The sequence below is a fragment of the Heterodontus francisci genome, chromosome 27 (assembly GCF_036365525.1).
Source record: "Heterodontus francisci isolate sHetFra1 chromosome 27, sHetFra1.hap1, whole genome shotgun sequence".
Taxonomy (NCBI): domain Eukaryota; kingdom Metazoa; phylum Chordata; class Chondrichthyes; order Heterodontiformes; family Heterodontidae; genus Heterodontus; species Heterodontus francisci.
The window spans coordinates 9,888,059-9,903,592 of NC_090397.1; the positions used below are offsets into that span (position 1 = coordinate 9,888,059).

At 40.6% G+C, this 15,534-nt stretch overlaps 1 protein-coding gene across 1 annotated transcript in view; it reads left to right on the top strand.

The window, feature by feature from the left end:
* Positions 1-15,250, top strand: part of usp44 (ubiquitin specific peptidase 44) — a 73,354-nt gene extending 58,104 nt beyond the window's left edge. Inside the window, exons 4-6 of the mRNA XM_068058778.1 lie at positions 7,802-7,910; positions 8,004-8,209; positions 9,312-15,250. Coding sequence (XP_067914879.1) covers positions 7,802-7,910; positions 8,004-8,209; positions 9,312-9,424 — 428 coding nt within the window. The 3' untranslated portion in view covers positions 9,425-15,250. The remainder of the gene's footprint in view (positions 1-7,801; positions 7,911-8,003; positions 8,210-9,311) is intronic.
* The last annotated feature ends 284 nt before the right edge of the window (positions 15,251-15,534 follow it).

The window sequence follows — 15,534 nt, forward strand, 5'->3', positions numbered from 1 at the left end:
TAATGGAACCTTTCCCGAATCTAGGGAATTTTGGAAAATTAGAACCAACACCAACTATCTCATTAGCCACTTTTAGGTCCCGAGGACGAAGTCCATCAGGACCCAGGGACTTGTCAGCCCGCAGCTCCAACAATTTGCTCAGTACCACTTCTCTTGAGTTTCTCCCTCCCTTCCATTTCCTGATTTACAGCTGCTTCTGGGATGTTACTTGTATCCTTTCTGGTGAAGACCATTGCAAAATACCTGTTCAATTCATTTACCATCTCATTAATTCCCCAGACTCACTTTCTATTGGACCAGCGTCCACTTTGTTAACTCTTTGTTAAATATATATAGAAACTCTTGCGGGGAGCAGGTGGGAAATTGGAGTTGAGGCAGAATACCAGCCATAATTTTATTGAATGACAGAGCAGGCTCGAGGGGCCGAATGGTCTACTCCTGTTCCTATTTATGTTCTTAATTAATTACGTGGAAAGAGGAAACAGAGGGACCCATGACAGATCCCTGTGAACTTCCCAGCAGAGTGGACGGGATTAGAGATTTGGGGATCAGGTTTGAAATTTTAAAATTTGCCCCTACCTGAGCACTATTTTCTGACAAGGGATCAGATATCTGTATCATTACTGTATTGCATATGTCATTAATTTGATAAATTTATTCCTGATTATATTTCTATTAAAAACGCAAGTCTATCCTTTAATGGAATTGCTACCCTATCCTTTGTTCCATGCACACGCTACTGAAGATTTCTAGCTTCAGTTTTCTTCCTCACTTTTGGCTAGCTTTGTTTATCCCTAGCCCTGTTGTATTAGTTTACACCCTCCACAATACCCTATTCAATTCTGTTTGCAAGAACATTGCTGCTACTTTGGGTCAGCTGAAGCTTACCCATTTGAATAGTTCTCTGCACCTCAGTATTTGTCTGATCTGGGGTTCTGAAACACTTCCTTCTGCACTACCTCTGCATGAGATATTGACTGATCTAATCTATTTCTTCAAATCCAACCCTGCTTTCCCTGAGGAGAGATCCTGAGCTAGCTACTCTTGAGATCTCACTGTGCAAACTAGTACCCAAGATAACCGAGCATCAAAGAGACTCCTTCATCGTTTTCTTGAGTAAACCATGACCCCTGCCCCTCCTCCTTCCTATTCCAATTTTTTTTCAGTTGCATCTCTTGCTCTTAATCACCAAATAGTGCTCAAAAGCATCAACCCTGACAGTTCTTAGTTCTTTTCTCCCCTTCCGAACCTGGGTTGCTGAGACCACAGTTTCTCAGCTGAGTTTAGATTAACTCTGCTCAGATCAGGAATTGAGCCTGGGATCATCCAGTCTCTATGGCTCAGCTATTGTAGATAAGCTCAGTGAGCTACTGGGAGAACCCAGGCTTTATAAACATTAGGAATGCCCTCTTTCAATCTCCAGTCCCAGTTTATCATATTGGAATGGTTATTGTTCCAAGTGTATTTTGGGAATATGAAGATACTTTAGTCCCGAGTGATGGTCTCATTACTTAGCTGGAGGGCCAAGATTCCTTTTCCATGAGATTCTTCATCCCAAATTAATAGCTAGGTGATGTTAGAGGCAGTAGTCTGAGATGCTGAGACATGGGTCATGTTGCTGTTAATACTGTACAGCATTTCTTTTTTTCACTTTTACCGGAGTAGTGCATCCATTTCATTCACCTGGCTATGTAATGAGTCACAACCCTGGAACTCTTTTTAAAAAAAAAAGTAATTAATTGCAGAACTTCAGAGTGTAAAGATTAAAGACTCAGTAGGTGAGCAATTAAATACTTGGAGCAGTGCTGTATACTTCTTTCAAATTCCCCTTTCATTCTCTCCATTCCAAAGAACTGTGGGCTCCTCGCATAACTGACAGCAAATTGAAGATGGGTTTGTGCAGGAATTTTTTTTTTGTTCTGCTGAATCTTACAAGCACCAAACTTTAAAATAAAAACCTGACATTTTTATACTGCATCTATCTTACTAATCCTTTAGCAGGTGAGGTCCAGCCCTATCTATGCAAATAAACTACACATTTGCCCCATCAGCACAAGCCTGAAGCTATAATAAAATTGCATGTCAGTGAATCATCCTGCTCCTCCAGTTAATGCAGTTGTTATTCATTGATGCTGTCCTGCTCTGTCAGCTCCTTCACACTAATTCAAAGTTGAACATTTACAGGTGAAGTAACATTAAATTGATGAATATGGTCAGGTGAAGATGTATGAATGGCAAATGTCATTAAAATCTGCAGATGGAAACATCTTTTTGACAAATGAAATCTTGTTTGCAGTGTTAGTAAATCATTTTGTGTTTGTATTTTAAAACCTCATAGTTACCAATAAATCCAATATGATTTTTTTTAATATAAGAGAATATGGAACTCACTACATAAGAATAAAAGAAATAGGAGCAGGAGTAAATTATTTGGCCCTTTTGAACCTGCTGCATCATCCAATGAGATCATGGCTGATCTACCTCAGCTGCACCTTCCTGCATTATCCCCATATCCCTTAATTCCCTTAGAACACAAAAATCAATCAATTTCTACCTTGAATATACTCAACATCATCCACAGCTCTCTCGGGTACAGCATTCCAAAGATTCACAACCCTTTGAGTGAAGAAATTTCTTAGTCCTAAATGACAGACACCTTATTCTGACGACTAGTTCTAACTCCCAATTAGGGAAAACATCCTCCCAGCACCTATGCTATCAAACTTCTTAAGAATTTAAATGTTTCAATGAGATTACCCCTTCATTCTAAGGTCTACGGAATGTAAGCCTAGTCTACTCAATTTCTCCTCATAGAACAAGCCCCTCACTTTAGGAGTCAGTCTAGTGAACCTTTGTTGCACTGCCTCTCAGGCGAGTATATCCTTCCTTGGGTAAAGAGACCAAAACTATACAGAGTACTGCAGGTTTTGACTTACCAAGGCTCATGTACTCTAATATCTTTGCAATCAGGGACATACTATTTGTTTTCCTAACTGCTTGCTGTAGCTGCATGTTAACTTTCTGTGATTCGTGTGCAAAGACGCCCAGGTCCCTATGAATAACAATATCTCCCAGTCTCTATTTAAAAAATATTCTGCTTTTCTATTTTTTCCTATCAAAGTGAATAACTTCTCACTTTACTCCTCACATTACATTCCATCTGCCATGTTCTTGCCCACTTGCTTAATACGTTTATATCCCTTTGCACTCCATTTGCATCTTCCTCAGAGCTTACTTTCCCACCTAACTTTGCATCGTCAGCAAACTTTGATACAATACACTCTGTTTCCTTATCTAGGTCATCAATATAGATTGTAAATAGCTGATGCCCAACCACTGATCCCTTGCGGTACCCCAGCCTGCCAGCCCGAAAATGATCTGTTTATTCCTACTCTCTACTTTCTGTTTGTTGACCAATGCTCACCATGCTGATACTTTACCCCATTCCCATGAGCCCTAATTTTGTGTATTAAACTCTTGTATGGTACTTAATTGAATGGTTTTTGAAAATCCAAATATACTACATCCACTTAGCTACCCTGCTTGATATTATCTCAAAAATGTCTAACAGATTTATCAAATATGATTTCTCTTTCATACATCCTATTATTTTCTAAGTGCCCTGTTGCCACATCCCTAATAATAGATTCTAGCAGTTTACCTACTACTGATTTTAGGCTTACTGTCCTATAGTTTCTCTCTCCTTCCTTTCTTGAATAGTGGGGTTATGTTTGCTACCTTCCAATCTATGGGACTGTTATGGAATATAGGGAATTTGTAAAGATCAAAATCAATACAGTAAAAGCTTTGTTAACCGGCACTTCACCAACCGATCTATTATCCAGAATTTCCAAAATCTCCCAAAGTTCTCTTGGACTGAGTTTTTTTCCTGAGTGCTGTCGATTAGTTGGAAAGGGCTGACTCTCATGTACTGCAGGTATATTGGTGCACCGACCCTGAAGGATTACGGGAAAATTAAAAACGGACTTTCCCAGTGTCGGGCCCTGGCTATCCTTCGGCCACCAGCTGTCCCATGCCGATTTTACGGCCAACCGCACGTCTTGGGAATTCCATTGGAGTTCCGAGGATAGACACTGGTGGGGAGGGGGGAGGATTAAAATGATCAGGACGGGGTGTGGGGTAAGCAGGGAAAACTGTTCCTATTGGTTGTGGGAATGGTGGGAAGAGGTTGAGAGTCAAAGATACTGAACTTGGTGGGGGAAAGTTCAGAATTTCAAAAGGTGTCTTTTTGGGGGGATAGGTGTGTCTAGGACTCAGTGGGGTGGGGGGGGGGCGGGGTGAGGTGGGATACGGGATTCAATGTTACATTAAACGTTTGTTAATGTTTTTAAGCTCTCCGGCACCTTTTAAATATATCCTGAAGTGCTTGAAGCCCTTTAAAAATGATGCCGGCTCCTGCGTGAGGGCTCCGGACGCCGTTACTGGGGATGCAGCAGCCGCCTCATCGGGGACAGACACTCTGCTCCCTCTATTTAAATCAGCCCCCACACGTAATGTCGGAAGGCTGCTGCATTCACAGCGTGCCGCCGCAGAGCACAGAGCGCTGATAAATTCAGCCCCTAGTGTCTTATCTTTTAATCTGGTTTCCTATGCCAGGGATGGGGGATTTTAGTTGCAAGGTTAGGTTGGAAAAACTGGGGTTGTTCTCCTTCAACCATGAGATTAAGGGGAGATTTAATAGAAATGTACAAGATTATGACCGGCTTGGATAAGTTGTACAAGGAAGACTGTTCCCATTAACTAGTGGTACAAGGACTAGAGGACACCGATTGAAAGTTTTGGGCAAATGATGCAGGGGGAATATGAGTAAGAACCTTTTACACATTGAGTAGTAATGACCTGGAACTCACTGCCCACAAGGGCGAAGATCAATGACTTCAAGAGGAAGTTGGATGGCCGCCTGAGAGAAGTAGACTTGCAGGGCTATGAGGATAGAGCCGAGGAGTGGGACTGACTGAATAGCTCTGTGGAGAGCCAGCATGGACTCAGTGGGCCGAATGGCTGCCTTCTGAGCCGTAAATGACTCTCTCTGGCTTTAGCCAACTCGCCCATCAGACCTACATACCACACGGAGTGGTTAAGGCAAGTAGCATAAATGCATTTAAAGGGAAGCTAGATTAGTGCATGAGTGTGAAAGGAATAAGATGTGGTGAGATAAAGGTAGGTGGGAAGAGGCACACATGAAACTCTCACTGGCATAGACCATTCAGGCCAAATGGCCTGTTTTGTGCTGTAAATTCTATGTAATCTTGGGAAATTAAGCTGTTGCGTTGTCACAGGAAGCTGCTGTGAGACTCTGTGGTAATTATTCATTGTAGGTGGTAAAAACAAATGGTTTCTTTCTACAGTGTGTACTATTTGTTGTTGGAGGATGGTGAATTGTGCAATATTCATAAAAATAACCTATCGTGCTGTTACGTGCCCATTTGTTAATGAGTTGGTTGTTATGCTGTAATGTAGGATCTGCTGCACATGAAACCAGGAAGATATAGTTCATTAAGCACCAGATAAGTCTGTACAGGAATTCATGGGCTGCAAGAAGTTACCATGTCTCACTTTCAGTTGGCAAGTTGCTTGAATCCTTTTTTTTTTTCTGGACTGCATCGCTGTTTGCAGGCACATGTAGTGAGGGACTGACTTATTCCATGTATCTGCACTTGAAATATGTGCAGGTTTGTAATGGGAGTTGTGCTGTTTTACATGAATAAATTGAAAGGACTCGCACCTAAAATATTTAATGTTTTTTTAAACCAGTTTTCAGTTTAAGAGGCGGACCCACAAGCAGCCTCCACTGAGAGGCTGGTTTGTCTTCTGGGAGCATTCAGTTTCAGCAGCTACTAAGTATAGCAATGAGCTAAGATGTCTGAGGCTGAGGGGATTTTGTTCAACAGTGTTTGCTGTTCGTTGCTGGTGTTTGATTTTATTTACAGTTGTGTTTTTGATGGGTCTTTTATTTGCAATGATAGCATTACAGTACCTTATAAGCAAACGTTTTATCTGTGTGTAAGCTTTGACACATTATGTAGCTGATTAGCCCTTTCACCGGCCCAGTATCCTTGTCAATGAGCATATACTTAAGCAGTTGGGAACTATGTTCAAAACAGAACCTTAACCACAATTGACCAAAACAGTTACCAGTTCTTTATCATCTTGGGATGTGCATGACACTGGCAAGACACCATCTATTGCCCATGCTTAATTTCCTTGAGTGCATTGAGTCAAAACATAGTACAGGACTTGGTAGGGGTGGCAGGATCCGCTCCCTGATGGACGTTAGTGGACCAGGTGGGGTTTTAACTATTTTCTTTCCTAATATTACCACATTTATTAAGTTTTGAACTTGTGATTTGGGTTTCTAATCCAGTACCTCAGCTCAGCAGTTTATCCTGGGTGTGTATTGAATAAGTGCACCTCTCACTTGTATATCATCTGTTCTGACAGCTGATTAAGGTTATGTTACATATCTGCTCTGTTGGCCAGGGTACCAGGGTATTGCATTGGAAGTGTCATAGTCCTGGCCCCTCCTCCTTGTTCAGAAACTAGCCTTTGGCCTCAGTCACCTAGATTCTGATCTAACCTAGATTGATGCAGTGAAAGGGACCTATTTCCTAGTGAGAATGGGTCTGCAAAGCTGTCCCTACTTCAGTAAGCAACTGTGGTGTGGTAATTGGTGAGCAAGGGGTATTTTGGAGTTGGAGAGGAGTGAAGGATCTTTACTTTGCATGTAACTTTGCTACACTTTACCTTAGATTGCTCAATGCTGGCGCCAGTTGCCTGAAATTAAAACTACTGCTTCCCAGCTGAGCATCCCTTGGCTTCATAAGTACAATAAGTCATTCAAAAAAAAGCAGCAAGTGAATGCAAAATTTATAATTGATGCAATATTGGGTGCGTTATATTGTGAGATTTTAATATTGCTCAATCCCATGTATTACTTATGGAAAAACTTCTGTTTATATAATGCTTTATCACTTGAGCATCCTAAAGTGCTTGATGCTGTGAATTAGTTCTGGGAAATGTGATTCATAATAACACAAACAGCAATGAGATGAATAACTTGCTCAAAATACATACTGAACTATTTGATTTGATATTTGCCTGTTTTTTAATGTGTGTGGTCTGAGAAAATACTTAGTTTTCTAAATTGTTACAACATTTGTCAACAAATTTATATGTCTTAGTAATAACGTTGATGAAAGGTCACTGACCTGAAATGTTAACTTTGCTTCTCTTTCCACAGATGCTGCCAGACCTGCTGAGTATTTCCAACACTTTTTGATTTTATTTCAGATTTCCAGCATCTGCAGTATTTTGCTTTTTGTCTTACTGTTTTGAATGGCGAGTTCAAAACCCGAAATGCTTTGTTTAGGCTTTACTATAGTACCATGTGTTAATGAGACCAGTGTAAAAATAGCACCTGTGACTTCTAAAACAGATAGCAGTCAGAAAAACATCACCTGGGTTACAAAAGCCTAGTCCAATGTGTGATGTGTACCCTGGATTTTGAAATATTTTACTTTCACAATTTATTCAGTAGATTGACCGACTTCTGTCTGCTTCCCATCTGGCAACAGCTTCATTTATTTAGCAGTTTAGAACATGCAATACTGCAACAGAGTGCCAATCATACCGCTAAACTCAAATTCTGATGCAGACTCCAGCAATTAGTTCAAACCAATCTGTCCAAGGACTCATTCTGGGTGATGCAGCATTTCATGAACTAAATTGGAACCTTACCTTAGTGAAATATGAGATGTTCAAATATTGCTTCATGTCCTAGGGAAACGCAGGAAGTCATCTTCTAAACCATTGATCCTGACTGAAGCTCAGAAACAGCTAATGGTCCACAAGCTACCTCAGGTTTTGCGACTACACCTCAAACGCTTCCGGTAATCAAGCTGGATTTTTTCAAATAGCTAAATGAAGCTCCTTGTTCTTAGGTTTGTGATTCTGAATTCAGTTCTTTGGGCTCTTTGTTGCAGGTGGTCAGGTCGCAATCACCGTGAGAAGATAGGAGTACATGTGAGCTTCGACCAAGTATTAAATATGGAACCGTACTGCTGCAGAGAGTTGGCAGGAGCCCTCCAGCCCAACTGCTTCATATACGACCTAGCTGCTGTGGTCATGCATCATGGAAAGGGCTTTGGCTCAGGACATTATACAGCATATTGCTACAGTACAGATGGAGGTGTGTGCTCTTAATATGTTTATAATTTAAGTTATGTGATTGGGAAATGGGCTGTGTAGGAACTGAACACAAATTCGTTTTACTGTATGGTAATGTGAAAATATTCTAATCTTCATCAATTATCGGATAAGTATTTGCCCAGAAATACTGAGAGCAACTCTATTTATAGTGCCAATCTGAGGGCTACATCTGTAGAATTGCATTAAAAATCTTCTGGGTGGGGGAAGAAATTACTCTTCCGTGGTTTCTGTTTCCTCCATAACGTCTGCAGGTTTCATGAAACAGCACATGACCCAACCCTGGATTCTCCAGCACTGCTGGAAGTCACAAGTGCATCATCACTATTTGTATAATTTTAAACATGGGGATGGAAACATTAAACACTGCAGGCCAATAGTGGCATTTGTGTGGGGGTCAGTTCTTCAATCTGCCCCAATAATTTAGCTTAACTTAAACTTCAGGAATACACTGCTACACCATTGTGACTTGTCTGTAATTTTCAGTGTCTGATTGGCTCTTGGGCATGAAGTGCAGGTTTTAAGTTGTGGACACTGAGTCTGTTTCACTTGTCTTTGGTAAGGTCTGGTCACCATTTTTCTCTGTCTTCTACAAATCTTAGTTAAGAGAGCTGACCAATGACCCACACCCTTTGGCTTCTGCTCATTCCACTGTTGATAACTGACTGCCAAAAGTAGAAACCGTTTAAAATGGCTCACTTGCCTCACCCAAGCCTGCATACTGGGAGTAGGTCTTGGTTGCGGTCCTGTGTTCTAACACTTTGGACGAATACCACCAGATCACTCAGTGGACTTAAATCCGATCTATAAATTTGAGTTCTCCACCCCGCCCACCCCCACTTGGCTCCCATGCCCTCCATGGTCAAATATGCTGCCAACACTTGCCGTCCATGTTCACTTGCACTGCCACCTGAGAAAGGTAGCAGAAGGCAGTAGACACCTGATGATTGTTGCCCTGGTGTCAATTGATACCTTCAGGGGAGAAGAGGAAAATCAGGAATTGAATGAATTGTATTTCGTTCAAATGATGTGTGTTCAATGTTATGTAACGAATGACTTTTAATTGGGATTTTTGGCTTTTGTAGGATTGTGGGTCCATTGTAACGATTCAACGGTGACAATCAGCACTGTGGACGAAGTTTGTAAAGCCCAGGCCTACATCCTCTTCTATACTCGCCGACTTCCTCACAACATTTAAGTACCATCACCACCGGCTTCGCCTGGAATTAATTTAACACAAGCAGTGCTGTGAATGCAGCTTGGAAATTCTTCGTTATAACTACTTTCTCAGCACAATCCAAGCCCAAAGGCAGCATTGTTCTAAAGTTTTTAGACCATTTTAGTTTTGTAAGGATTTTGTGGATATGTACTTTACTGACATTTATACAGGTATAGCTGTGACTTCATTTTGAATATGTGTACAGCACATTCATAGTTTTGTAGTGTATTTTTTTATCTTACAAGACAATTACTTGGAAGTAATTTGAGCAAATACTTCTATTCTTTCACACACAGTAATGTTCTAGTAAAAGCCACATACTAGAGAGAGTTTCTATTTTTCATACATTTGTTAAAGTGGAATAGATCAGTTCACTGTGGGAAGTTGGAAGCTCGAGCCCTCACTCTAATTGATGGGCGATGCACTGTTTGACATAGTTTTAATGTTTTGACCTTATTGGTTTTTTAAAAAATAGTTAGTCTAGCTTGCCTGTTGGTCATTGATCCAACACTGATTTGTGTTTCTGAGATGCTTGCAGATTCACTGTCTTGTAATGAGCTTTACTGTAATATGTGCAGGGTTCTTTGGTTTAAAACTCTACTTTTCTATTTTATCTGCAGTGTTTGGATAATTTTTGTTGCACTGTACATGCCCAACCAGCAGAATCTAACAGGGATGTGCCCTCTCAAATTTTGAAATGGAAAAGTGATCCTTAATTTTGTTCAAGTGCTTTTCTGTCTTCCCCTTCCAAGTGGCACCAGCATGAACTATTACCCACTTTCTTTACCTCTCCACCTTGTATTGTGGTCTACTTTCATTTCAAAAATAATTATTGAATCTTAAAACAATTAACTTTTAAGAAAGAGTCCCTTAACGAATGTCTATGGTCTAAGACAGTTTGAAATTGATTGGAAAAACCCTATCTGAGGGCATGGAGGCATTGGATTATGAGGCTCAATTTATTTAAATTGAGCATGTTCTTACTGGAAAAGAGAAGGTTGAGAGAGGATATGATTTTTTTTTTAGGATTGCAAAGAAACTGGATAATGTAGACCACGATGAGCTTGTGCTGAACAGTAGACCCAGTGGACAAGGCCTGCTCTTGTGAATTTGGACCTGATTCCCAAAACTCTCCACCACTGGAGTTTTCCTCATCGCATATCTGGGTCTGCTAATTGATGGAGATTGATTGTTATAATTAGTCATCAACTCCTTTATTGTATCATGATTCTGGAAGCTGAATTAGATGGACCTTGGTCTTTTTTTGTGATTCCTTTTTTCCCTACGTTTGCCTCTCTCTGCTATCTGAGACCCTTGTCCTCCTGCCTTCCTAGAACAAATAGTCTGGAGTCTTTTTATATTTCACTTGTTAGTTTAATGCTGCCGCCTTGCAGCTAAAATTGGGAATGATGGCAGCTATTTTTTTTCATGTACTGTAAGTACTAATGTGTTGTGAGGGAGCCAGGGCTGAACACCGAGCATCGATACCAGACACAACAGTGTGACCCATGTCAATTCTGAACATTCTGCACAGTGGCCAGACTTCAGCTAGGGCTCTTGGCTTGTCTGTGCTTATTGCTGTTAATGGGACATTCTCTGTACCTCCTTCCCTGCATCTCGACGCTTTTGATTTTCTGTCCTGGGTAAAATTGAGCAGAGGATAACCTTCCATGTACAACATCCTGACGTGACACTTTGAAACTGCATCAATTGCAGTTATCCAAGAAGAGTTGGAAAAAGTCAACAAACCTTCAGAATTTGGTTATATTTATGAACATACATAGAAATATCTCGAAGTTAAAGCACTGAAACAAACAATTCAGTCCAACCAGTCAATTTCAGTTTACCCTGCACACAAATAGTTCTAATCACATTTACTTCCCCCAATCCCATATCCTTTCATGACTTTTCCTTTATCCACCCATCCTATGTAAGCTTGAGCGTTGACAGTTCCTGCTTCAACTACTAACCTGGAAGTGAATTCTATAGCCTCACACCTTTGTGTAAAAATGTTTCTCCTTCCCTCTTATCTAACTCTTACATTTAAACGTGTATCTATGGCCTCTCGTTCTAGATCCCTTAACTACTGGAAACAGTCTCCTTTCTACCCTGTCCATCCCTTCTATGTAAAGACCAAGGTTTTCAATACACCTGAATTTTATTGCCCATTTTCAAAATGTTGTGCTTTGTTTAGTATATGCATTTATCTTTCTAACCTATAAAAATGCTTAATTGGTACTCATATATTGCCACAGTATATTTGACCAATGCTAATAATTTTTTTTTAATTATTTAGAGATACAGCACTGAAACAGGCCCTTCGGCCCACCGAGTCTGTGCCGACCAACAACCACCCATTTATACTAACCCTACAGTAATCCCATATTCCCTACCTACACTAGGGGCAATTTATAATGGCCAATTTACCTATCACCTGCAAGTCTTTGGCTGTGGAAGGAAACCGGAGCACCCGGAGGAAACCCACGCAGGCACAGGGAGAACTTGCAAACTCCGCACAGGCAGTACCCAGAATCGAACCCGAGTCACTGGAGCTGTGAGGCTGCAGTGCTAACCACTGCGCCACTGTGCCGCCCAATAAGTATCCTACCAAAACATAGCAGAACCAGACATTAAACGCTGGTTAGAAACATAGAAAAATAGAAGCAGGAGTAGGCTATTTGGCCCTTCGAGCCTGCACCGCCATTCAATACGATCATGGCTGATCATCCAAACTCAGTACCCAGTTCCCGCTTTCCCCTATATATCCCTTGATCCTGTTAGCCCGAAGAACAAGATCTAACGCTTTCTTGAATATATTTAATGATTTGGCCTCAACTGCTTTCTGTGGTAGAGAATTCCACAGGTTCACCACTCTCTGGGTGAAGAAATCCCTCCTCATTTCAGTCCTAAATGGCTTACCCCTTATCATTAGACTGTGACCCTGCCATTGGGAACATCCTTCTGTATCTAGTCTGTCCACTCCTGTTAGAATTTTGTAGGTTTCTATGAGATCCCCTCTCATTCTTCTAAACTCTAGCAAATACAAGCCTAATCGACCCAATCTCTCTTCATACGTCAATCCTGCCATCCCAGGAATCAGTCTGGTGAACCTTCGCTGCACTGCCTCCATAGCAAGAACATCTTTCCTCAGATAAGGAGACTAAGACTGCACACAATACTCCAGATGTGGTCTCACCAAGGCCTTGTATAATTGCAGCAAAACATCCTTGTCCTGTACTCTAATCCTCTCGCTATGAAGGCCAACATACCATTTGCCAACTTAACTGCCTGCTTCACCTGCTTGCTTACTTTCAGTGACTCGTGCACAAGGACACCCAGGTCTCGCTGCACCTCCCTCTTTCTATTGCCGTTCAGATAATCTGTCTTTCTGTTTTTGCCACCAAAGTGGATAACCTCACATTTATCCACATTATACTGCATCTGCCATGTATTTGCCCACTCACTCAACCTGTCCAAATCACACGAGCTTCTCTGCATCCTCCTCACAGTTCACACTCCCATCCAGCTTTGTGTCGTCTGCAATCTTGGATATATTACATTTAATTCCCTCATCTATATCATTAAGATATATTGGTTCTGGCCAGCATGTTCTCAGTGCTTGAGGCTAGTGCCCATGTGAGAGCAGGAGAAAAGTTGCTGACTCAGTGCAATCATTCAGAGAAAGGTGTGAGGGAACTACATCACAGATTATAAAAGCAGCAATGCTAGGTGCAGCTTTCACATGCTGTAATGTAACTGCTCCTTGAGCTCTTTTCTCCAGTCTTCTGGAAGTTTGCGCAAAGCTTGTCATCAGTAATAGAGCCATAGGTGTTTACAGTACAGAAGGTCATTTGGCTCATCATATTTGTGCCAGCTCTTTGCTGAAGTAATCCAATGCCTATGTCTCCTCACACCCCGTACCTTCCTCTGCTTCAAAGTTATCTCATTTTCCCTTTAACGATGCAGTGCTCTTTGCTTTATTGTGAGTATCTTGAGCCTTCCTTCTGATTTTTTTTTAATGCAGTTCTAACCTGTAACAATATCTCTGTCTAATCAAGTGCAGTGAATTCTAATGAAAGTTAAGTGGGAAGTCTGAACTTGAATGTAATATGCTAAAGATGCACTTTGAATGTAGAAACGATAATAAGCTGCATTTATACAGCATCTGTAATATACAGAGAGCAACTTGCTTGTGGAAACTAGGAAATCATTTGAGGTACTCGGTGCTTCAAAGGGGCCTGATCTAAACCCTTCTGCTGTTGAAGTTTTAAAATTCTGACTGTGCAGAGGGTAGTGAAATCCCCCTGAGGTTGTGCAGCTCTTTATGGCAATTTGATGGACACTGCCCCATGTTTTGGCTAAATGTGCAATAATGTACAAAGGTAACTTGTTCCTTTTTTCTGTACTTTTTATGTGCAAAACCTGAGAGTATCTGCCAATCACCAAGTTCAGCGAGTCCCTTCACAGGGCGTTTTTTCTTTTTGAATTCTACTATTTGTGCTGTCCTAGAAAGACAACCAAATCAGCATTTTTGGAAAGCCTCAATTGGTTTGTTACTTTGAAGTTTCCAAGTCAGTGTTGGTGTGTATATTTTTAAGAAAGAATGTATGAAATTCCTAAACTAAATAGATCATGAGGTCTGTGATTTTAAATTCATACTGGGGTCTACAGATATAGAAACCCATCATAGGAGTGTGGCATTTAATATTTGCTAGTTTTCACTTGTTAATGGATATGAACCAGGCACTGTGAAAGTCTGTCTTGGATTGGTATTTCTCCACCACCATTTCTCCAGTCTCGACCTGCGCACACATCCAGCCACTAGCATCCTGGTTGTGACTCCAATATTTTCCCCTCTTTTTTTTTTTCTGCCTCAATCCCATAGCTCTTCCCCAGAGTGATGTGGTGGATTTGGGAGTGGGGCACAATGTGGCTGTGAATCCACATACTCCCAAAATACTGAAAAATCAAATATTAAGGTATATTTTTAAGGCTTTTTTATATGAACATATTAACTTCTGAACTAGTGAGTTAACTCTATTAAGGGTACAGTATCTGTGTACTAAATATTTGATCACTGCATAATCCATGTCAACCTGTTTATTTTTAATTCTCATGGGGTTTTTCTGGCAGTACACCTAGCATGAGGCTGGGAAGAATGATGTGATTTTATAAATGTGGGAGATATATATATACACACACACACACACATAAACCCTCAGCTGTTGAAAAGTGTTAATATTCTGTGCTACATTAAGGTTACCCTGAGGGGTAAATATTGTCTATTTTCTTTAGTGGGGTTATTAAATTCTGTTCACTTTGTCTCTGGGACTTTGTACAATATGCGAACATATCATTTTTTACTGAATTTTTTTAAAGGAAAATCGTGGAATTTTTCTACACCTTTATGTAATTCATAGTTAAAAATTATAGTTTAATATGGTTATGCCAAAAAATTAGGGGGTAGGGAAAATGAAAGCAGAAAATGGAAGGTTACTGCTGCAGTCTCGAGCAAGTTTTTCTACTATCAAGTTTTAGATTCAAGGTTCTATTGTGTTTTTCAAGTATGCAGATACTACAACAGATGAATTTTTGCATGTATGTGCACCTGGCTTTAATGAACAGGTTGAGCTCTGATATAGCATTTTATAGAATAGAAAAATCAGCTTTAAACCTGATTTTTGTTAATGGACAAACTTATTCATGTTTCTTATTGTAAAATGTTGGTTGTCAAAATAATTCTATGCAAAATTGTTACCTCAACTTCTAGATACATAACCTCAATAAAATGACCTTTAAACTAAACTGCTGCTGCAACTATTACTTCGTTACATCACCAGGTGCAAACTTCTGTTCACTGAAAGTTGGCGTCCATTGTAATGCAAGCCCTATTGACCAGCTTAAGTTGGTTTTCAGCGTAATTCTTAGCACACTGAGGATTATTTAACAAATGCTGTCCAATCGTGGAATCACATCTAATGTTCGACACCATGTTTTGAGTTTTGAAAGCATAGGCTGGTTGGGTACAGCCTGTATCTTGACAGTTGCGAACAGCAGAAGGGTCCTGTTTGATCCGCCAGTCTTTAGGA